General features: G+C 39.0%; 1 protein-coding gene across 1 annotated transcript in view; it reads right to left on the minus strand.

The window, feature by feature from the left end:
• CERKL (ceramide kinase like) overlaps positions 1 to 25,998 on the minus strand; it is a 108,850-nt gene extending 82,852 nt beyond the window's left edge. The window contains exon 1 of the mRNA XM_027589575.2: positions 25,574 to 25,998. Within this exon, the coding sequence (XP_027445376.2) occupies positions 25,574 to 25,811 (238 nt within the window). The 5' untranslated portion in view covers positions 25,812 to 25,998. The remainder of the gene's footprint in view (positions 1 to 25,573) is intronic.

A 25,998-nucleotide genomic window follows, 5' to 3' on the forward strand; every position in this document is an offset into this window, starting at 1 on the left:
TTTTTTTTTAGAAAGATAAATTTGATACCAATACGATGTGACACAACTGCATCAAACCTTAATTTCACTCACAGTAAGAAGTCACAGGATTAAATAACACTGTGCAGTCTTTTAGAAAAGTTTATTGCTTCCAGATGGATTCAAGTTTCCCTTCAGCCCTGATTACATCTAATATGCACAGGGTGCCAACATTATAAAGGACAGAGTCAAAAATATCATTTATATAGATAGCAAGGGGCGGGGTGCAGGAACTTTGGCTCCCAAAGAGGTTGTGCAAGTCAGGGCCTGACTGTTTTAAGAAATAACAAACATTTAGTAAAAAACACCATAACATGTAAATGTCTTGAATAATGGCTGTCCCATAGAAAAGCACAAATCTACAACAAAGTATCCATAAAATGACTCCTAGCTCAAGCTGCATGCTCTCTGCCCCCATGTTGGGTTGTGCCATGTGTCACACCACATGAGGCTTGCTACCAAGATGTCCACCTGTGCCTCTGTGGCAGAAACGGCATCCATGTTTATTTCATTTAATAGCACTGTTGAATATAAGCCATTGTGATCCAATAAAGACCTTCAAAAATATGGACTACCTAAAGGTATGTTTGCTAAGTTTAAGGCTGCAAGTAAATTGCCACTTATATTTAAAATAACATTTTCTTATGCTACTTGAGTATCACTACAATAAATAAAATCCCCTCCATAAAACCCAAAGAAAGCTCTCCCCAAAATGTGAAATAAAAAATAAAATCACATCTGCTCTATCTAGTCCAGGAGAGAAAAGCAACAAAAATTCATAACTGAAGAATGATTTCAGTCTGTAGATCAGGGGGCCAACTTTTTAAAATACAGTAAAACTCCAATATTTCCATTTTCTCATTTTCTTAAATTCAATTTTTCCAATGCTCTGAAAAAGTCATACAAATTACAAAACTGACTATAAATGTTAAACAATTTATTATGTATCCTTCAAAAACAGATTAGCAACTTAAATAAAATTATGGTCTCAAAGCACAAAAGAAGAAAAAAAACGATTCTTTTCTAAAAGCACATAAAATCTTTCCTGCTGGAGTATCACTGGGAAAAGTAGTACTATAATAATTCTACTCATACCTAACTGTCTCCTATGGATATCCAACCAAAACTAAGACAAATAACACGACAGTACTTTTATCACATTTTCTTTAGAGAGAAATAAGTTCCTTTATGTAAGGCATATAATGGATATTAAAATTTCAGGTGGTTTTAATAAGAATTATTCACTTTTATTTTCAATTTTATAAATGATACTTAAAATAGATAGAAATATTAAATTTTTCCATTTTAATTAGATTAAAATAGTGGTAATATCCTTGATCAGTTACTTGAAATACTCTAAGACACAGGGTGATCAGAAAATGATCGAGTTATACTAAAAAGGGATTTCAAGTTACATGCCAAATCAATAACAGATCAATGAAACAGGTTCCAACCGATTAGGCTACCCAGCACTAGAGCAGATAATGGGTTTTGTGTCCGCAGATGACTCATCCCCATTAAGAATTTCTGATATTCTGAATATTAATGTGTTTGAACTATCACTAATCAAATAATATTTTGTTTTTGACAATGGTTATTCTTAAATTGGTCACACACTCTTCTAAATAGCACATATTTGAGCAAAAAAGGATTTCAGCTTCATTCCTTCCTTCAATAATTGTTAACTGGACACTTTCCACATGCTAGACTGGTTCTACAAAGAGATCTTCCCTGACCACTCAATAAATAATCACTGAATAAAGATCAGAAAAAAAATAAGGGAACAAGCCATGTAGATATAGGTTTAGAATCTCTCATTTGCAATTGCAAAATCCCCAAAGCTCTGAAAACTGTACATTTTTTCTTACATCATTTGGGAACAAAATCTGAGCTGACCTCATTTTGTAGCAAAACTAAACCAAACTGACAATGAGATTTTAAGTATTTATCCCACTTAGCATGGATATTCTTCATGTTTCATTCACAAATATTAATATTTGATTATGGGATGCTACTGAGGCTCATTATGGTGTTACATACACATATAATATATAATACACATATAAGATAAAAAGCCCCACATTAGCTTTCTAAAATTAGTAAACATCTGAGGGGCGCCTGGGTGGCTCAGTCAGTTAAGCGTCTGCCTTCGGCTCAGGTCACAATCTCAGGGTCCTGGGATCGAGCCCTGCATCGGGCTCCCTGCTCTGCGGAAAGCCTGCTTCTCCCTCTCCCACACCCCCTGCTTGGGTTCCCTCTCTCGCTGTGTCTCTCTCTCTCAAATAAATAAAATCTTTAAAAAATAAAATAAAATAAAGAAGGTAAGTGGAGAAAGTTGTATTGAAGATCACATTGTGGTATTTTAAAACTGTGCCCATAGGTCAAGACAGATGAATCCCGACTTTGACAAGTGAGCTGTAGCGTAATGGGAGTCAAAAGCCTGATCATAGAAGATTAAAGAAAGAATGAGAAACAAAGTGGAGACTGTAAATGTATAATTAGTCTAGATTAATAAATGAGGGGTTGTGGGAAAGACCAAAGAAATGGGACCAAGTACTCTACGTGGATTACCTTAATTAATCCTAAGAGTTCTGAAAGGTAGAAATTATCTCACTTCATAGACGAAGATGTGCAAATCAAGATTAGTGTGCTAATGTTTTAATGAAAATGCTAGATTTTGATTCTAAGCACATCTGATTATCAAAGCTCATCCTCATACTATTATACAGTTTCCTATGAATTTATCACACAAAATAATTATTGAGAAAATGGCATAGTCTTCCCAGAAAGGACATTGGCATGGGAGTTAGGAGACCTTAATTTTAGCTCTAGCTTGCTCACCTATCTTGAGGCTAATCCCTTAACTTTTGAGCTTGATAGCTCATTCCTAAAATAAGGAGATGGGAAGAGATTAATTTATTCCTTCAACAAATATTTATTCGGTCCTTATTTGTTGGATAACACTATTCTAGGTGTTAAACAGTGGTAAAAAATAAAAAAATAAAATCAAAAAAGGCAGAAACTTACCCTGCAGTAAGGAAGATGAAAAATAATCTAACGTTTCTTTCAGCTCTAAATGCTTTAACAGTTATTTAATAAATATTAATAGACAAATTTCATTCTAGGCTAGTGCCAAGAATGGCATTTACTCTATTACTGAAACCTTACAGCACTGTAAGCTAGGTACTATTATTATATCCCATTTTACAGAGGGAGGGGGAGGGAGATAAGCTGAGAGCTTAATAGCTTGCACCAGTCACACACACACACACACACACACACACACACACACACACACACACACACACACACACACGAAGTGACAAAGCTTAAATTCTAACAGTACAACTCCAGAAACCCACCCTTCAGTTGCTCTCAATAGCGTGGTTAGTTACTATTATAATATTTCATTTTACTGGTGCTTAACTTTCCTGTTATTTTACTTTTCTTAATGGGTCTCTAAATGTTCAAAATGGAAAACAGTGAGGAGTAAGAGAAAAAGAAAAACAATGAAACTGCAGAAGTCTAAGTGAATAGTGATATAAAGTTTAAAAAAAAAAAAATCAAGAAAGCCAAAGTAGTACAGTAACATGAACAAAAAGAGGTCTGGAGGGAACCCACAAGGAAAGAGAGCTACAGCCCCACCAGATACCATATGCCCAACCATACAAGATGACAGGCCTAGTCAACCATGGCTCCAGGGGTTGCTCTAACAAAAGGATCTGGCTTCTCCTATTCTCTTCCCACATTGCCCAAACACGTTGTCTACCTATTAACCCTACTGAGAATCAACACTTCTAATAAACCTAACAAAGACATCCCCTAAAATATTTCAGAAAGGAGCCCTAGACACTTTCTCAAACTTTTTGTTCCAACCACGTTAAAAAGTTAAGTTTTTGAGGGTTAAGAGCTGAAATCCTTACAGGAAAGAGGAAAAAGGAGGCAGAGAGGAGTCTCCTGGTCTTACTACCACTGAGGCCTCCCTCTGATTTTCAGCAAAGGGCCAGTATCGAGACCCTTCCTTTACATTAGGGACTTCAGGTGCATTCATCGTTCTAGTTTTCCACCTAGAGTACCTTTTCAACAGAGATTCAAATTCATGTGCTCTATAGGCTTCTTCAAAAATAGTCTACATTAAAAGGTAAAATTAGAACTAAATTTCCCTCTGAGAAACATGCTTCTATTTTGTTCTATATAGTCTTCACTGAATTTCTACACTGAGTGCCATTTACACATATAATCAGGAAAAAAAAAAACAACATTTGAAATCTGTAGCTTTTACGCTGCCTAAAATTAGCCCTCAATTTCACATTTCTGTTTTTCATTTATTTCTATTAAGCAGCTAAGAATGATGGACTAGAGAAGAAAATACTGTATTCAGAGGCTCAGCTATTTCCCAAATTCTCAGTAGCTATAATGTTAACACTAAGGAATAAAACTTCTCTTTGCCAAATTACCTTACTATACATACATTCTGCTAAGGTGCCAGTGCCATGCAAGGAAGCAACGAGTTCTTATGGTAACTAGCAAGGCACAGAAACACAGGGGATAGAAATCATGATCAAGTGCCTGCCAAGCTAGGCACTCACTCAGACACTCCATCTCATTTGACTATAAATTATTTTCAGGTTACGGTGAGAATTCAAAAAAGGTAGGCATCCCTATTTCTTGATTTTAGAGAATACCAAACAGATCCTCAGAGAGGCAAAAGGGGCTTATCAATTACAGATGTAAATGGCAGAACCTTAATTGTAACCCAAGACTGGACTTTAAAGCTCAGATTTTTTCCTTTTGTTCTAGAAGCTAGAAGGACTTGTAAAGAACCATACTGTAATTACAACAGTATTATTGTTGCTTTATAATGCTTTATAATTAGGCTTCAAGAAGATACGTTCATTCCACAGAATGGATTCACGTTTCAGTGTATCTTTTGCTGTCTCCCTGCAACCTCAAGTGTTAAAAGCAGCACTTCAGGTTCTATGAAGAAAAAGGTACGAGGGGCACCTGGGTGGCTCGGTCGGTTGGGCATCCAACTCTTGATTTTGGCTCAGGTCTTGATCTCAGGGTCAGGAGTTTCAGTCCCACATTGTGCTCCACTCTGGGTGTGGAGCCTACTCAAAAAAAAAAAAAAAAAAAAATGGTACCAAAGAGAAGCAGCAGAGATAACCTCTTCTGAAAGGGGCTGGAATCCAGGATCTGCCTGTTCAATCTATAGTAGTAGAAATTACTTAAAGTAGTAGAGAAATTACTTAAAGTCTTCCTCTTCTGTTTTCTCATCTAGAAAATTCAAATGATAATAGCCTCTACCCTCGCAGGATTGTTTTGAAGATTCGGTGAGTTAGTAAGATGCTGGGAACAGTTCCTGGCACATACAATGTCCTATATATGTGTTGGCTATTATTACCTGAAATAATTCAACAAACCATTTGCAATCGCCACACCAATAGCTGAATTAGATAAACCAGAAAAAGCAGCATGTGTGACAGATGATACTAGGCAGGAATGATTTTAGTAGGACTCTACCTTACACTTAGAATACAAAAATGCTGGGGCCTTATTTCAAGTTTACAAAGGTAGCTCCTATTAGTCGGGAGCATCATGAGTGCCCTCCCCAAAGCAGACTAGGAAACCTCCCTTGGTCAAAGGGTCTACTGAAGCATTTATTGAATAGGTTAGGAGAAAGGTAGGAATTGAGAGTATAGAAAATAATGGACAGCTATATTAGAAATAATAGTAAGAAATGAAAATCACTGGAAGTTGATGTGCATGCTACCACTACTCCCACTGATCCTAGTTAGGCACAAGTATTTTCCCCAAATCCTTTGGGAAATGTATCAGGTTCAGTATGTATCCATCCTGAAAGGGCTTATGTGCCCCACTGTCAAAGTTCCTCCTCAATGCCTCTGTAGGAGGGGATAGGATGGGACGACAGAGTTTTTGAGAAACACTAATGAGTACGTAGACAGAGTATGGAACCGAAATTTGATCACAATCACCTGGTTTCATCATCATGTGGTTCTTCTTTGGATCCTGGATTTTGTTACGGAAACACACAGACTGGGCTGAGGAAGAAAACCTTCACACACTCTAGGACTGGAAAGAAATGCTAGACTTGAGAGCACACCAGCCCTGAAATAGCTGAAATTTTCCTTAATCACCGTTTCAGCCCTGAAATTTTCCTTAATTACCATTTCAGCTTCTCAACAGATGTGAAAATGATGCCATAGCAACAGTTTACAGGTGAAGGAGTTGCTAAAAATTTGAGGTTAGGTGATGGCATATCTAAATGATCATCAATAACAACAAAATATATGCCCATCATCTGAGATACACAAGATCCATAGCATACTTATTTCAGAACATTCTCAAAGTATGTCTTGTCCTAAAGATATAATCTGTGTTCAAAATCTTTTGGTGGGGGATAAAAGTAAACAGCACTGCATTTAGATGATCTTGGTGCTAACTGGCTATTTAGACCACAACTATTGACAAACCCTTATTTTATAAAGCTTCAGATCAAAAACCAACACAAACAACCTCTGAAGTTTTTTAAGGACCTCAACAACTTTGTATCTGCCTATTTAAGAAATATTTGATGCAGTAGTTCTCGAACTGACCTTCAGATAATTCTAGACCTTCCATAACATGGACCTAAGTAGCTCTGCTTTGCTTTATCTATTGGGGGAGGGGAGAGCGGGTGCTTTAAGATGCCCTTGTAATGAAGAGACCAAAATTATAGAAACCACTGCTTCAGTGTGGCTGTTGGTTCAAATAACTATGGATATTACAGTGCCCAATTTGTTTCAGAGAGTTACTTGGATGCTTGAAGATTAGGGATCAATTTATTTATTTAAAATGGTCTATTTTCAGTGGGCATTAAAAAAAAAAAAGCAGTAACTTTAGAGAGACATGGTCAAAAACCAGTATACCAGGATTTGGAATACCAGAAATCTTTCTTAAAGAGATGCAAGAATTTTCAAAAATGAAAGGAAGGAAGGAAGGAAGGAAAGAAGAATGAATTGAGAGTTTTTTCTGCTCTTTAAAGGGATAGATGAGCTACAGTTTTCACAAGTTCATTTTCCTTTTAATGTATTTTAGAAATACATTATTTTTCTAGTGCATGGATGCTGTTACCACCTACACAAGATTATTATAATCTATCCCAGGTAATTACTGCTGAGATCAGCAATTTAATGCCCTTTGTTTGCCAAATTTTTGTTTTCCCAAGAACTAATTCCACTCTATAAAGATGTGTTTCCAGGATACATATAATTATGCTGGGTATAACATCTGTCACTTTGCATGTTCAGAGCCTTACCAAACCAAAGTAAGGGACATGCTTGTATGCCAACCTTAGGGAGAACGATTCAAGTATTAAAAGCTTAAATATGCAGAAGAGTTTTTTTAGGCAGTATTTATCAAAAGAAAAAGCTAATTCTAATTTAAATATTTCCAAATGGAATTAACTCATTTTGGTCCTTAGATAGATTTTAATATGGCTGTAGCATTTTTCATATTATTCAATAATCCTGAGTTATCTTTACTATGATTTCATATGGAAATTTTAGTGAATTTTCTACTTTGGTTATCTTTCAGAAGCAGACCATCTAACAGTATCAACCAAAGCAACCTGTAATCAAGGACAGAAAAAAAATAATAACCGGTGACCTCTTTTCTGTATTTCACCCTTTAATAGCACAGTGGATTTAGATAACAGATAGGACAGTGTTGCACTTTCAAATGTAGGTCAGTATTTTAATTGCACCACAGAAGTGAATTGTTCAGACTTGAAGAAAGCAGAGCAATATTGACCCAAATCACTTCTCTGCATGGCCTTGTAGGGTTGCCCAACAATCTGATAATCCTGAGAACTTTTCCATGTGCAAGATAAATGTTCATTGGCAAGATTTTCCAGAAAGAGACAAAGATGGAAAACACTGATTTCAGGACCAAACCTGAAATGAACCCTGAACATGAGGAAAACAAATCAGACACAGTCATCTGTCACCAAACATTTGCAATCACTGACAAAAAATTGAAGTTAGGAGTTCATCACACTTTCAGAACAGTTCAGGAGGTCAAGCAAACTCATGACCATGTTAGTGGTACTCAAATGTATTTCACTATCTTTTGAGAGCTGCTATAATATAACTAAAAGATTACTGTTTAGGCAGCATTTAGACTGATTAGATTGCCCAAGTTCATAGAGATTTAGAGTGGAGGAAACCTACTTAAAAATAAAAGAAATAACACATCTTTCCAAACCATTTTCACATGGTCAACTACTCCCGACAATTATTATTTCTTACTATATATAATGTGAAAGTAAGTAACCATACATTAACCATTATATTAAAAATCAAAAAGAAACAACAAAAAAATACATCGCACTGGTAACAAATTTAGAGGAGAGGGGATAAAATCTACCTTCAGGACTGCAAAAGATTTAGATAAACGAGTAAATAAATCCACCTGTTATGGACTGACTTGTGCCCCCCCACCCCAAAATTCATACGATGAAGCCCTAATCCCCCAGAGTAACTATATTTGAAGACAGGGCCTTTAATGAGTGCTTAAGGTTAAATTAGGTCATAAAGGTGGTATCCTAACCTGATACAACTGGTATCCTCATAAGAAGAGGAAGAAACAAGAGTTCTTTCTCCCTGTGTGCACAGGAGGCAGGCCACATGAGGGCAAAGGGAAAACAAAGAAATAAAACTTAAGGAAGGACGGTGTATTGGTCTGCTGGGGCTGCTTTAACAAAATACCACACGCTGGGTGACCTTTTGTCTCATCTCATCACCATATCAAGCAAAATATGGCAGAGAAACTAATCATACGTCTTTTTTTCCCTTTTATATTCCAGTATTTCCAGGTGGGAACACTGAAGAATATTTAATGCCAAAAGGAGAAAAAGCTTTAATTGCCTAGTTTATCATTAGTTAGCATGTCAGACTTATACTGAAAAGACACTAAATTATTTTAGGTGACAATTACTTAAAATAGCAAGTGATACAATCTGGTCCAGAGAAGACAGGTGAAGTTAACTGAGAAATTTGTATAAGATTTGAAAGTACCATTAACAATTATTTCTCGTGTTGCCTTTCTGCAGCATCAAATAGAAAAATTTTCCAAAAGTCCTTGATATTTTTGCTCCTACTAGAACTAGAACCAGTGCCTCCTTGAGCTTCCAAACCCAGGAGGACTGAGCACAGCGAAGCCTGGAAAGTTAGGGTCAAGACTGAGCCAGAATTAAGTAGAGAAACCAGCCAGTTTGAAAGGTTCATCAAAGCCAACTAGAGAAATGGCCCTTCATCTACCTCTACACCTCACTCCTCCTGCCCCATTACTGCTGCCCCAAGACAGCCTCCTCCCTGGGAGCTCAAATTCTGATTTAAGGGGCTGAAGGGACGGCTTTAAGAAGGCCCCATATGGAGGAATACCTTGCCTCAAGCAAAATACTCCCCCCTTCTTACCACTCACCCTAATGTTTGTCCTCTCCCAGGCTCACACAAGATTTAAGAGTCTTAGAAAAGGGCTCTGGAGTATGGAGACCAAAAAAAAAAAAAAAAAGAGAGAGAGAGAGAGAGACAGGGGAAGAGAGTTTATTCCGTGAATTTTTCTAAAGTAGTAACTGCTGGACATTTACATTTTGCTTTTCCCCTAGATCACTTAAACCTTAACCATTTTAAGCTAAACCACCTTCAGACATTAAAATACCATTCTAGAAAAGCATTTATCTGAAATAATATATAACACTAAATTTACTATTTTAAGGGCAGGGTTAAAGAAAATTATGCAAATGAGTTTATATTTGAATAATTTATCGCAAAGATCAATACATCGTTTTTCAAAAGTGTTTCCACAGTTTCTGTTATTCTTAACCAGTTTCTGTATCTGTGCCCTTCCCAAATCTAAAATAAGTTCCTGACCTTACATTATTTTCTATATCAACTGTAAACTTTAAGAGGCGTTAATAAAATTTGGTGGTTAAGAGAAGTATTTAATCTGGAAATATGTATTATCCAAAGACACCATTAGATGTATTCTCATATATGCGGATCAGGGAAACAAATGAAAGAAATCCAATTATTTAAGACAGTAATCCCTTAACTCTAGGATTTTGTTTTAATTATAAAGAGTGTGTCTTATTAAAAGCAAAACAAAGCCTTGTCCTTTAAGGGAGAAACCCCTTGTTTCTCTAGCGAACATGCATGCAAGGTTTCCTAAAGAATGCAATCAACAAATTAATTTTGCTATTCTTCAATTTCCCATGATATAACTGACTTCTTAAAAAGAGCATCAGGTAAACAATTATGGGCCCACCTCTTCATGATGTCATACCAGGCACCATACGATGTTAATGGAAATAAGTTGAATTCTGTTTCCCCTCCTCCATCCCTCCATAGACAAAATTCCCTGCACTAAAAACAAACAACAAAAAGCGTAGGCAGTAATAAGTATCTAAAAGAAAATCGCTAAGCAGTCTACTTCAAATAGGACTCCAGATACACCCAGTACCTGAAAACTCTTCATGAACATCCCCCATCCCTATGGTTCCTCCAGTGTCTTGCATAGGGAAGGGGGGACAGAGGCCTGGAAGCTATGACTGAAAGTAAATGGCCTGTTCTACAGGAGGCAAGAAAAGTCACTGGAGACTTCCCTGAGTTGGTCCTACACCCATCATACCCAGAGGGAAACTCAACCACAATTTGGGAGAATTATACTACCCATTGGGTCCAGGCCACCAGCCCACTTAAATGGTTGAGTGTTAGACCCAGAAGGTGGAGGTAAATCCTTCTTTCTCGAGGGATGCTGAGGCCCCTGCTTCTCCTATTTCAGGCCTAAAAGAAAGCTGCTTAGGCACTCAACACAGCCTCACTTGGTTTTACCACTGAAACTAAAGCTTTCAGTAATCCTGTCACCCCTCACTGAACCAAGTTTTGGCGTGGAAGGCACACAGACCTCCCAGAGGCCAAAGCTGAGCCACAGCAGGTCCAGCACCTCAGGTAACTGGCAAGGGCCTCCACTCAGTTTCAGCCAAGGGATGGCAAGCAGGGGACAGAAGGCTGTCCTAATGACATAAGTCACCCAAGGGACAGAGAGAGCCTAAGAGTAGCAAGGGTGACTGAATGAGCACAGAGATGTAAATGAGGACATGCTTAGAGGCTGAAGGAAACCAACAGCTGATGTATGGAAAAGAAAGGAGTAGAAAATAAAAGCTGTTCTAGCTATTATCTGCAGAACATACACATACACTGTGATTAGGACTATATCTCATATATATTTACTTTGTTGGGTTTAGATTTAGTATAAAATGTGTAGCTAAGAATTTTACTGACAATGTCCTCTAATAAATGGGGTTGGAAAAAAATCTTTTTATACATCTTCCTCCGGAAAACATGGACCAATATTGCTATTCAGAGATCGTTCTTTCATGTTGAGGTTTTAAATACCATAAATATACAGTCATATTGCTTTCTTTGAATCAATAGCTAGGTCTTAAAAAACAAAAAACAGAACAAAGAGGAATGCAGAAAAGAAAATGCCAGACAATGGTAATGTGTGGTCGTTACTTTCTGTTCAGGGTCATACCGAAGTGAGTACAAGAAGGGATCCCACCTCGAATACAATCAATGGCTTATGTTCTCTAGAAGTTTTTCCAGTCTCCTAAAGCAAAAATATCATGATTTCATAGAAACTTCACTTCCTCTCCCTTTGCCCATCCTTCCAAACCCACTGAAGGTACTAAGAAAGATTAACAATCAGCACCAGATATGAACTGCTCAGCGATAGACCACAACTGCTACACGCTTTCATAAAACTCAAAGAGTAATTTCAGAACCATCAGAAAGCAATTTTGGACCCCAAATTTTGGATCCTAAAGGACCCATAAGAGGGCTCTTTTCTAATTTAAAGTATCAATGACAAAAGAAGTTAAAAGAGCTATTTTTAAAATAATGTGCACAGGCAGCTTCAGTTTCTTTCTGAGTTATGCCATAGATGTTATTAATTCATATCAACAGCATAAAAAAAAACAGTGAGCCTACTCTAATGAAATACTGTAGTTTCACATTAGAAAGTGACTGACAGGTCAAAATCTAAAAAAGAAACTGTAGATACCACCACAAAACTAGCAGATGTTTCTTGAGGTCATTTGTACAAAAACATAAGCATATGTTAAAGAAATCTGACACTATCCTGGAATCAGTTGGTGTCTAAAATAATAGCAGCTCCTTATGGCAATATGGTAATATCCGTATCAAATGCACAACACATTATGTTGCAACAGTATGTGCAGACAAAAGAGCATCAGCAGTAGCAATAATGACCAGTGCTTCCATTATGGTGAAAAAATAAAATCAGAAGGTTATATCCAGGGCATAGTATTGTTTAACAGTAAACTGAAGTGATAGGCAGTATGTTGAATTTGCAGAGTTTGCATTTAACTGATTTTATGGAGACTCTAATAAAGGCAGAATATTAACCAAATAAGAACACTCAAGTTTTTACAGGAGCCTCCGACATGGGTTTTCTGATTTCTTCAGGCTACCTAAGAATAATGGTGAAGATAGCTGTTGTTTTCAAAGCTAATGGTAATACTTGATTAGTTTAGGATATGAACAGGAATTCTTCAGTTCCTGGTGTCCTATATTCAGTATTTAAGCAACTGGTAACTGCTAGGTCATTATTGTAATAGAAAGCTGCAAATAATTTAGTAAGTGTATTATCAGCTTCAACCTCAGAAGTCTGAGGTCTTCTAGGATAGTTCTTTGGAACTAGTCATATCACCGCAAAGTATATGGTGTACACAAGGGTGCTAATTGTTATTGACTAAAGATCTTCGAAAAGTCAAAGCCAAAAGCCATTCCATAACTTTTTTTTTTTTTAAGATTTTAATTAGAGAGAGAGAGAGCGTGAGCGTACAAGCAGCGGGGAGCAGCAGAGGGAGAGGGAGAAGCAGACTCCCTGCCGAGCAGGGAGCAAGATGCGGGGCTTGATCCCAGGATCCTGGGATCATGACCCGAGCCAAAGGCAGATGCTTAACTGACTGAGCCACCCAGGCGCCCCGGCATTCCATAACTTTTTGTACTAATTGTTGGGATTCACATTATACTATAGGAAAGTTAAATCTGAAAAAGCTGTTAGAATTTCAATGTACATATTTTGCATCCAATGCTTCTGCATGGAAAAATGAATCTGGCATGCACCTAGCAAAGTGTTCAAGTGTCAAGAAGATTTGGGTAAAATTAGGTTTACCCATAAGATATTTCCATGGCATGAAGCCCAGTGACAGAGTAGGTTTGACCCCAGTGTAAAACATTCAAATAACCTGGAAAAAGATTTGTCTTTAATTCAGAAGCTAGACTACCAAGACATTTCCCCCCAGATATGAAAAATGTTAATTTTACAAAATGGAAATATGATTTTTCGAGAAAAATTTCTACTTTTGAAATGAGATTTTAAATCAAATCCCATGACAAAAATGTGTTTATATTTTTTAGTTTCCCTAAGTATTTAAATAAATTATAAGTGGGTTATGAATGGGACTTTAAAAATGCATTACATCCAAGATTTTAAGTGTTTCTAGCTACATAATGAAAACAAAACATATTCTATCTTCCCTTTACACTTTCAATACATGAAAACATGCCTAAAATAAGGAAACCAATACATACCAACAGTTGTTCAATTTCATTGATCTTATTCTGCACAGATGGACATAGAAAAATACTTTGAATTATGTGTAATGTTCAGTACACTTAAAAGGTTACTTTGGAATATTTGTATTAGACAAACTGATTTTAGGAAATGAATTTTTTCTGAGTTTAAAATGATATATAAAAAGTTCTACATTTAAAAATTGATGTGTTTAAAATAATTTCATTGATTTTTTAAATTTTAGTAATACATAAATACTATGGCTGTACCAAGATCATAAATTTCCAACATTTAATGTTTCCTGAAAATAGCTTTAATTTCTTTTCTTAAAGTAGCCTCAACCTAGTAAGAAACAGAACACAGGAGACAGCCCAGGCTCATGAAAAACACAGATCTGAAGCTTACAGTCCTTCAGGAGCCATTTCTCCAGCTTATGCATTTTTCAAGCTTTCCATTCCCCTTCTATTTGGACATTTTGCTAGTCACTGGCATATTTGATGCATGGTACAATGCATTTCAAGTAAGATACTTTCTCATTTTGCTATTCGGAGAATTTTAGCAGTGTCCACACTATCCATTCGATCATACACATTAAAAATCTCAGCATCACCATGATTTCTTCCCCTTCCCTCAAGCCCCACATCCTCCCAATTCTCTGACAATATCCCTTCATCTAGCTTCACCTCTCCATCCTCCCTGCCACACACACTGTCTCCTGGATCTTCTGGTATCCTAGCCACTGAAATGGGCTCTTCAGTGTGGAACCCGTTTGTAATCCATCCTGGTTCCATGACTGCCTTCTCAAAATCCAAACTCACTTGCTTTAAAAAAAACCAAAAACTTGATATCCTCTGAATTCAGACTTTGCCACCCCTTTCTCCACTCTTAGGGTGAGACACCAACTTCCTAGCATGATATTCAAATCAATACAAACTATTGACCTTATCACAAAGGGCTGTCATCTCCCTCATTTACATACACGCTCTTTACACCTTATACTGATTTTCCAAATAGGTCAAAGCATTCTCTCCCAAGATTTTTTTCCCCAAAATTGTTGTTTTTGTAGAATGGTCTTTTTTACTCCTTTGTGTTGCCAATTCCTAGTCATACTTTCAAGTTTACCCTCACATCCCTTTATAGCTTTCCCCGACCTCCTCCTCTGCCCATCCCAACAGTATATGATTTTCTCCTTTATAACTAAAAGTTATAACTTCTATGTATGTTTATAATGCCCTGTAATATCTCAAAAATGCACATAAGAGAGACCACTAATAATTTTGCCGGTAAGTCTCCCTGCAGATTGTGAATACTTGGAAGCAGAAATTGTGTCAAATTGATTACAGCATCTCTGGAGCCCCCGAGCACGTAAGAGGTGCTCCCTTATGTTGGGAGAAATAAGCTAAAAACATGAATGATTTAAAGAGAAAAATAGAAATTAAAACCATAGGAAAATACAATTTCTCATCGGGTTTTTTAAAACTTTGACAATATACTCTTAAAGAAACTGCACAGAAACAGGTGCCCTCATACAATGATAAAAAGGTAAAATAGTACAATTTTTATGAGGTAATTTGGAAATACTGACTGACCAAAACTATGTAAGCAGTCAGGAAGTACATGGGAAATCTTTGCACCTTCTACTTAATTTTGCTATGAACACAAAACTGCTCTAAAAATAAAATCTAAAAAATTATGTAGGTATTTATTCTTTGAGCAACAATCCCATTTCTAGGAATTTATTCCAAAAATATACTGAAAAAAAATACAAAAGGACACATAAGGTTTTTCACTACAACACTGTTTTCAGTAGTAAAAATGATTAAAACAACCAAAATCCTTCAGTGGAGAGCTGGTTCAATAATCTAAAGTACACAGATTATTGTGCAGATATAAAAGCAAATGTGGACTCTCACTATAGACTGATATGCCTGGTATATTGTTAATTTAAAAAGAAATTGAAGTGGAAAAAAATATGGTAGGCTAACATGCATTTAAGAAAGTAGGTAGGGGTTGGGTAAGGATAATATATATACATATAAGCAAACTTGTACACACACACACACACACACGCACACACACACACGCACGCACACGCACACACACGCACGCACACGCACACACACGCACGCACGCACACACACGCACACGCACGCGCACGCACACACACACGCGCACACGCACACGCACACGCACACGCACACACACACGCACACACACACACACACACGCACGCACACACACACACGCACGCACACGCACGCACACACGCACGCACACACACACGCACGCACACACACACACGCACACGCACGCACACGCGCACGCACACACACACGCGCACACGCACACGCACACGCACACACACACACACACACACACACACGCTCGCTTATATTTACAAATGAATAAACCAAAAATTTGAAAAGACAAATAAGCTTACCTATAATAGGAAGGAAGAAAAAGTGCAGAAAGGACACAGATAATAAAGTTACACTTCCCAGAAGATAGTTTGTTTAGTAGGTCTGACTCTGGAACTCTATAAATATTTTTACATAATTACAAAATAAAATTGGATTTTTAAAAATGCCCAAGGGCGCCTGGGTGGCTCAGTTGGTTAAGAGTCTGCCTTCAGCTCAGGTCTTGATCCCGGGGTCCTGGAATCGAGCCCCACATCGGGCTGCCTCCTTCTCCCTCTCCCACTCCCCCTGCTTGTGTTCCCTCTCTTGCTGTGTCCGTCAAATAAATAAATATTAAAAAAAATAAAAATGCCCAAAGTTAAAAACAAAATTAAACAGATAATTCTGCACATTGAGTTGAGGCTAGAACATCACAGATAGGAATGATCTTAAGTGTCCTTAAAACACAGTAATTTGACTACACACAGCATATGCCCTGAGTGGTATATACTCTAAAAGCAACAACAAAAAGTTACAGAATGATCTTAAATGGCTTTCAGAAGTTATATTGTTAATGGTAGCACTGGTGTTGTAAGATCAAGCAAGTGAGCCAGGGTATTGTTGCAGTTAAAAACCAGGATTTTAAGGATAGCAGAAAGGAGATAAAGCAAAAACCTTTTAGTCCTGAACTTAAACTGGAAGTGTAATTCCATGATGCATTTTCTTTAGAAGAAAAATTCAAACACTGGACACTGTTGTGTAGCAGTAGTTTCTAAAACACTGTTTCTGATTAAAATCCTGGAAGGTACATAGGAATTCCCTGATGCCAGCTGGTATATTATTTTAGACTTATCTTAGGCTGTTTTCTGAAAAGAAAACAACAACAACAAAAACTGGAAAACAGGCCCATATAAGGGAAATATTGGCAATGAGCACAACTGGTGTTCAAATTGTGGTCTCTAAGTACCACTACCCAATAAAAGGAACCAAGCGTCCTCGATGATCGGGTTGATGCCATGTCGGAGGCATGACATACCATTCCAGAAAGCAAGGAAACCATCAGAGACAGCTGAGGGACTGTCAAAAGGACTTAGAAGTCAACTTGGAGGGGTTCCCATTCATCCAAAAAGCCAGGATTAGGACAATTTGAGAATTAGAAAGAACTGGCATTGCTGTAAATTGAAACCTATTTCATATGTTTAAATACCTAAGTTCGTAACAATCATAATAAACCTCATTGGTCACTATGGATGCGGTCATCTCCCTTTGAGGAAGAACCTTCCTTTCTGCTGCAAAGGCAGCAGTTAGCTGACAACCTCCAGCTGTTGGTCCCTTCAGGCTTCACCTCAACTCTGTTGCTGAGGGCACACTATTCCCATGACTAAACACAGCTGAGCTTTGGCCATTTCTGCCCAAGGCAGGATTCCTAATGGGCAGCCTTTTCCCCCAGATCTCACCATAGGTAAACAAAGCCCGGATCAGACATGCATTATAGGCTGACGCTCTCCCTGTCCCTCCCTGCTTTATCCCCCCTTTACAGGTGTCAGATCGGCCTCAAAGTCACAAGGGTATCCCTCCTGATTGGTCTCCCCCTACTTTCATCTTTCACAGACACTTGCCCCCAATAAACTTCTCATATTCCTATGGGAAACTACAGGCCAGACCATTTTTTTCTGGAAAAAAAATTCCAAGGAAGAAAAGAGGAATCTGTGGATTAGAAAATATTAAAAACCCAGCAACCAACTGCAAAATGGACCTCATTTCCCCATGTTGATCTCTATTTAAAGAGAAACAATCAGGAGACTATGAACACTGACTGGATATTTAAGGATATAGGGGATTATTTTAAATTGGAATAGTGGTTTTGTGATTATGTTGTGCCTATTGTTTTAAATCCTTATCTCCTAGAGATACAACCTAAAATGTTTACAGATGCAACTATGAGGTCTAGGAATTGCTTCCAACTATTCTAGAGAAATAAGGGAAAGAGCCAAGGCACAGATGAAACAAGACTGAGTTTAAACAATTTCAAGGCCAATGTGTTACGTAGAGCCTCTCCCTTCACTGGACTGTATATGAATGCTTCTATTATTCTTTCCACATTTGGTTATGTTTGAGGTTTTCCGTAATAAAAATACTGGGTTTTTTTTTTTAAACTATAAAAATTCCCATTTCTCTTTCATCATGTACTCAGAAATGAAGTACCCCCAGAAGAATGTGATTTCCATGGTAGAATGGTCTTAAAGGCCTGAAAGAAGTCTGATGATATTACTCTATTAAAGGTTTTTTGTTTTTGTTTGGGCCATGATGCTCACTCACACACAAGACAGACTCCTGACAGCATGAGGGAGAATTCCTTCTTGCTTGATCCAGGAAGCAGCAGAACCTAAGGGCACAGTATGGGCTCACCCGTCAGAATGCTTGGCTTTGAACTCCATTGCTAGTATGACCTTGGACAAGTTATTTAACATCTCCGGGCCCTAGGGATAAAAATCCTACCTAGACTACATAATCTTGCTGGGAAGATTAAACAAGATACTTGGCACAGGACTTGGCAGAGTAAACATCAATAAACGTTCACTGTTTTCAGTCAAACACTGGACACTGTTGTGTAGCAGTAGTTTCTAGAACACTGTTTCTGATTAAAATCCTGGAATGTACATAGGAATTCCCTGATGCCAGCTGGTATATTATTTTAGACTTATCTTTAGGCTTACCATAAGTCCATAGCAGTATGCCAAATTTTTTTTTTTTTTTTTTTTTTGGTATGCATACCTGCCTGCCTCCCTGCTTCCTAATTCAGCCATTTATCACACTGAAATCCTCAACTTCTGGTTCACATGCCAGAAGTTAGCATAAAATTTAATTCCCTTCAAACTCCACTTCTCTCTCTTTCCTTTTACCTCTCTCATCACATACTGATTTTGGAAAACTTAAGAGCATACGAAGAGCCATGGCTACTAAGAATCCCCTCCTTCTGCTCATTCTATACACACAACCAGATATCACTTGCCCAGCATATACTACGCCCCCATCTTTGGCACAGTTCTTCTAAAATCTGGGCAGGATACAGTCATATGGAAGACTTCTAGAAGTCCATGTTGGGGACTGATGTTTGTAGATTTGTCAATATTTGAAATGTAATCTCATGACCTAGTCAAGTAACAGGCTCAGCAGGATAGGCAATAAGGTTCACAATGAGTATTGCAGTACTGAGATCACAATGAATTATGCCTCCTTCAGCCCTAGCCCTTTAAACAAAGATGGTCCATTTTCCCAAATTACAGAGAGGACAAAAATGCCTAGTCCAGGCAATCGCGTCCTCCTGTGTATCCAACCTACCCATCAATCCCATTATCTACTACCATGGCTCTGTGACTCTTTAGCTTCATGTTTAGACTCTGCCATTCTCTTCAGGTCCTCCTGCTTCACACGGTCCTAGCTGGATCCACCTCTCTGGTTTACTGACCTTGATCCAGACATTGGAATCTCAGTCTTTAAGTTCCTTGCCTTCAGCACAAGTACTGTTCCCCACTTCTAGACCTGGCTATGTGCCAGGTCTAGCCCCAAAGATCCCCATGTGGAAGAGGGCAAAAGGAAGGGAGACATGAAAGTAGATCAAGGTTCTAGAAGCACTTGCCTTCAGATGGTGCCACATGGTTGATGAGTAACATTAATATGGAGACTCTCAGGGAGTTGGGGTATACAGGTTAGGACAGTTATTTAGTATATACTCTTTCCGTAATGAGAAACAGATTAAGTTTGCCAAATCTCAGTTCAAGTAAATCACAACGACCATGAGGAATAATACAATCATTTTTAGAGACAAGATTTCAACTTTACTATCAACCCATTACTTTGCAATAACAAAAGTTTTTTTGTAGTCACAAATTATGTTAAAGGGTTTTGCTGTCTCTAGACTCAGTGGCTTTGTCTAAATTGGCAGCTCAGGTTGTATGACCATATCAGTTCTTCACGAAGATTTGAAAACTGTACTTTCCTATAGAAGTAAATATTAAAACTGATATTTTAGGAATAAAGGAAATCAATAATTTCAACTCTGGATGCATTAGAGCCCCACTATCCAGTGTGATCACCACTAGCCATTTGTGGCTATTAACTTTAATTAAAATTTTTAAAAATTCAGTTACTCAATCACACTAGCCACATTTCAGGTATACTAGCCACGTGTGGCTGGTGACAACGGTATTGGACAGTTCAGACACAGAATATCCCATCAACACAGAAAGTTCGATTCAACAGTCATGCTTTAGAGATTCACTCTACATTTGTTTTTCTGTGTGGACCAACTTACTTTAATAAGAAGTTTCTATACAATAAGGCTATTTAATATTTCTATAATAGGTTAAAAGACCTTTCAAAGCATTTAAAAAATTTCATAAACAGAACATGCAGTTCCTTGGTAAACTTGATTTTTCATACCCATCTTTTTAAAATTCCTTCAAATTTGACATCTTAGGAACAGACTGACCATTTTTTAAAAGAAGTATTTTCTTAATATGTAGACTGATAAATCAAAGCATGTTTTACCGAGTAATTAATCCTTCAATAATTCACGCAACAGGTCATTTTGGGGTTTAACCCCTGCTTCCATTATTTCTGACAAGGTCCACCGACAGATGTCTCACTTTGGATGTACACAACAGAAGACTGGGATCTGTTTCACATACATCTGTTCCCAAACAGCTTAGGCAGATTAATACTTAGAATACACCCAGCTCTGCTAAGTCCCAAACAACCATTAACTCTTATTTTTAAATTATTTTTTCTCATTTTCACATTTTTCCACATTACCTTTCACACTGGTAAGTTTCCAGCAAATGTTTATAAATGTAAAGCTAATCATTTTAATGCTCATAAAAGAAACACTTTCAAGACCTTATTTTGAAGCCCAGCTTTCTCACATTTTCTGGTTACTGCTCTAATTCAACTCAGCTCAGAGTTGGGGTAGGAATAACCCTTTGGTAAAACAGATCATGAAACTGTGTAACCTGAAATATTAAGTCCATGAAAAATAGAGAATTTTAAACCTATATAAGATTTGAAACTCATTTTTTTCATATTTAAAACGTAGTATGTCTGATTAGCATCTGCATATTATAAAATCTTTGGCCTGAAATTTGCTTAAAAGGTATCATAAATGAAACTGAGGATAAGCTAGTCTTTTTATCCATCATAAAAAAAAAATGTGCTGATGGGGCGCCTGGATGGCTCAGTGGGTTAAACGTCTACCTTTCACTCGGGTCATGATCCCAGGGTCCTGGGATCAAGCCTCAAATCGGGCTCCCTGCTCAGCGGGATGCCTGCTTCTCCCTCTCCCACTCCCCCTGTGTTCCCTCTCTCACTGTGTCTGTCAAATAAATAAATAAAATCTTTAAAAAAAAAAATGTGCTTAGGACTAGCCTTGACCAACATTTTTCCATCAGAAAATGGTTTCTTCCTTTCCATAGACAGGCTTGGGCCTGAGATGACTGTCCACCTCTCGCCACTATGCCCTGAAGCTGGGGAAGGGCAGGATGGGGCCTGTTTTTTCCCATGTGTTTCTTCTATCTAGAAATTCATTAGGGTTGAGTGGCTCCTGCTGTAAAATACAGCTCCTTTGCAGGCACCGGATGGCTGACCCCACTGATCCTTCAAAAGTGAGACTTATTTATGATGTCCTAACCCCTGAAGTCTATGAAAATAGGTATGTTCTTTAAAAAGCAACTTCGGGGCGCCTGGGTGGCTCAGTAGTTAAGCGTCTGCCTTCGGCTCAGGTCATGGTCCCAGGGTCCTGGGATCGAGCCCCGCATCGGGCTCCCTGCTCAGCGGGGAGCCTGCTTCTCCCTCTGCCCTCCCCCTGCTTGTGTTCCCTCTCTTGCTGTGTCTCTGTCAAATAAAAATAAATAAAAAATAAAAAGCAACTTCAGAGGTGATGGTTTTCGATGATTATATATACTTGAGCCTTGAATAATGCAGGAATTGGGGGTACTGACCCATGTGCAGTCAAAAATCCACACAGAACTCTTCATTCGCCCAAAACTCAACAGCCTATTGTTGACAGCAGTCTCCCCAATAACATGAATAGTCAATTACCACACACTTTGTATGTTAAATGTATCAGGTACTGTATTCTTACAATAAAGTAAGCTAGAGGAAAAAAAGCATCTTTTAAGATTCTTAACATTTATACTACTGTACTGCATTTATCAAAATAAAAAAATAAAAACCTCATGTGTAAGTAGAGTGGTGCAGTTCCAAGTCAAGTTGTTTGAGGGTCAACTGTAATGTAAATGTCTCATTCTGCAGGTGAAGAAACTAAGTGGGGGTTAAATCACTTGCCCCAAATCAATTACAGTCCTGTTAGTCACAGAGACAAGATGGCAGGTCCTTTGGTTCCCACTCCCGAAAAGGTTCCCAACACCAGGCAGGAGATTACAGACAGCTGGAGCAGGGACCCTACAAAAGATCCCATTTTTTCATACATCAAGGTGCTATCCATGAGTAAATAGTGAGGTTTCCAGTGTGAAAAGGAAGAGAGATCTGTGGGCATTTTGGTATTCCTGTCACAGAAATTCCTGAATTGATCATTCATAACTGTATTAAAATTTGAGCTTAATACAGCCTAATCCTACCCATTCCTAACTCTCCCCACCAGTAGCTGTTCCTTTATGGTAAAACATGATCCACCCGGTCACAAAGTACAGTAAGCAGATCCAGCTCTGGAGATGCACAAAAATGCTTCTATCTCCTGCTTTAATCAAACCTTTCAAGTAGAAGCTTACTACTTGCTAAGCAAATATGCCTAGAAGTTTGTCCTTGGCTGAGATTTAGAACAATGCCAACAAGCAACCGGTGATGCTTTTGAAAACATTGAACTCTGATCCATCAACAGCACAAGTGAAGGGCTAAGTTATAAAATACACAGATTTGTCTAATACATCTGCCCTTGTCCCCTTTCCTGTGCACCCGTAATTTCTAACACCTTACCCCCTAGTTCCAGGCACTATGTTGGGGGATACCCATACTGTGGCACTACTCTTAATCTGCTTTGCCTAGACAGGGTCCCATAACCCAGACTTGTCTGGCCGCAGAGAACTCACCTGATCCCTTCTCCCCTTTCTTCAGGATTTTGTTCCTTTCTAGGTCACAGCTAACTGGATAATTACTTTATATTCACATGAATAAACACATGTTTATTTATTATACATTTATACAAGTAAAATGGCCAGATATTAAAATTCCAATAGAAAGATCATTAGGTAACATTGCAGATAATCAACATTATCTGAACAGATGATGCCCTTTTGTGTACATACTTTACACCGTAGTGGTGGCATCCTGGTCAATGTACGCCTCCATAATCCCATAGTAGATCTCCTCTAATCTATAGCCAAAGTTCCCTTTCTCTGGAGAACCCAAAGACACACATTATAAATTTGTCAAATCCCACAGAATGTACATCAAGAGTGAACCCTAATGTACACTATGGACTCTGAGTAATGAGGGGTTCATGTAGGTTCATGAATTGTAACAAATGCCCCACTCTGGTGAGCAATGTGGATAATGGGGAGGCTGTGCATGTGTAAGGGGCAGGAGGGCATATGGGAAATCTCTACCTTTTGCTCATTTTTCCAGTGAACCTAAAACTGCTCTAAAAAATAAGATCTACTTTTAAAAAACTACAAAGGCACTGTGAGGTTTAAAAACTGAGTGGTCTTGCAACTATTTCCTATGTATGATCTGATAATGCCCAGTCATCCCCACCCTATCCCACCCTTTCCTGCAACAGCCAGTCACTGACCAAGGAGCAATGGACAGGGGCTCCCCCACTACATCCTTCCACACCACAGCCTCCCAAGTATGATAACCTTGATATTGTCCTTCCTCTATTATCTGAACCAATTTCATTGGTCTTTCAGCACTCACATCTAAACTAATTCCACATCAGAGATTATTTCACACATTTAAACTTATCTCTTAGTAAACTGAGTGGGAGAAGAAAAGGTATTAAGTAAAACATCCGTTTCTTCTACAAATAGAAGTTCTTATGAAGCTGCTAGGATTCTGAACTTCCAATTTTAAGGGCCTAAAGTGGTTTGCACACTAGGTGTTAAGAAAAAAGACACCGAGATGAAAAAAAAGGGGGTTTTAGAGCCAAAAAAAAAAAAAAACCCAAACAAACAAAAACCAAAAACCAAAAAAACATTCAACCTTTATAGTTTTTTAATTCTACTTCCAGGAACACTAAGTAAGCATACTTTTCCTCCATCACCACTCAATTTAAAACATTTCCTTTCTTGTGTCATTATTTGCCTTTTTTGTGTATGGGCACTGCAACACCAATCTGTATGATCTCTCATTGAGCAAGGTCTCATCTTAATTCTGTAGTGTTTCACCTCCGTTGTAGGTAAAGTTGGCTCTTGTAGGCTAAATTTTATATAACTTCTATATCCTCCCAAATTCAAACAGACTTAAAAACTTAACAGAATTCTACAACCATATCCCTAGCTTTCAACTCAGAGCTTCAGTAAGATAGTCTAGCTTGGCTTTCAAAACACCTGAAAACACTTTAATTAAAGTATAAGAGAGCAAGGATGGCCTATGCAGCAGAGGCAGAATTCACACTCAACCAGGGCGGAGTCCCTGACTAGTCAGCAGCATTTTGTTAGCTTTTTGCACAAGAAACTTTGAAACAGTAACGGGTTTCTATAGTACTAGTACAGGGTGGCTGGTTTTCCAACCCAGGAAGGCAATTTTAAGTTGGTATTCGGCTAGGAGAGACAGTGTCACATCCCAAGGCTTTCGAGAAATCATCTCTAGACTAAGACTTGAAATAGTTCTATTGTAAATATGGCACTGTCACATTTCTAAATAACTCAAGTCAATAAAAGGTGAATGTAAGTAAGCAGCATGATGAGGATTTTAAAGTTAACATTAAAGATCAACAGTTTCTAGACTAAGCCTGTAGAAGCCTTGATTCTAGACAATGGCAAGGAATGTGAGGGATGGAGAAGTCCAGAGAGAGCCCAAGGGCGGGGGGGGGGGTTGAAATTTCAGAAGTCAGCAGAATGAGAGGTGGATTCAGAACCCACGTGTTGGTGTACTCTGTAAAATGCTTATACTTTCAGCGTACCGCAGAAGTTGATGGATTGAAACTTCAACTTGGAGGGAAGGAGTGGACCTTCCCGCAGTCTAGAAAACACTGCCTCTCTGGGGCTCAGTTCTTTTTTTCTGTCGCAAAACAGAAGCTCAGCGTGACTTCACTCCAGGGAACGCACCCGGAGGCGGGAAGTCAGGCAAGAGGCAGCAGGTAGCTCGAGGCCCCTGGGAAGGGTAGATAAGGTTCTCCCCAATTGGGAAGGAGGGGGCGGGGGCGTCTGGACGCTGGGAGAGGAGGAGCTTGAGGGGAGCGCAGGGAAGCGCCGGGGCGGAAGGTGTAGGGAGGAGGAGAGAGTGGGGGCACAGCTGCAGGTGAAGGGGCCGGAACCACTCACCCGCAGGGCGCTCGGGTTGGATGGGCCACCACCTCAGGGCCCGCTCGCCCAGCACCACGTCGCAGCTGCTCTTCCCGATCTTGAAGATGCCCTGAAGCAGAATCTGCCCGGCCGCCACCTCCGGCTGTAGCTGGGACGCCCACAGCGCCGAGGGCCCAGCGGCCGCCGCCGGTGGCGCTTCTTCCTCCGAGCCGCTCTCCAGGGCGCTCACCCGGCCTCCGCGCCTCCCCCAGGGCATGGCGGAGACGCTAGCTGAGCCGGAGCCAGGGGTCTGGGGAGGCCTTCGAGGAGGAGGTGGAGGCCGCAACAACCACTGCTCGAGCTGCGTCCGGTGCTGCCACAGCAACCGCGCGCAGGGCAGAGACCCGGGAGGGAGGCGGGGCGGGCAGGCGGGGCCGCCCCGGCCCAGTCCTGCGCCTTGGCCT

The sequence above is a fragment of the Zalophus californianus genome, chromosome 3 (assembly GCF_009762305.2).
Source record: "Zalophus californianus isolate mZalCal1 chromosome 3, mZalCal1.pri.v2, whole genome shotgun sequence".
Lineage (NCBI taxonomy): Eukaryota > Metazoa > Chordata > Mammalia > Carnivora > Otariidae > Zalophus > Zalophus californianus.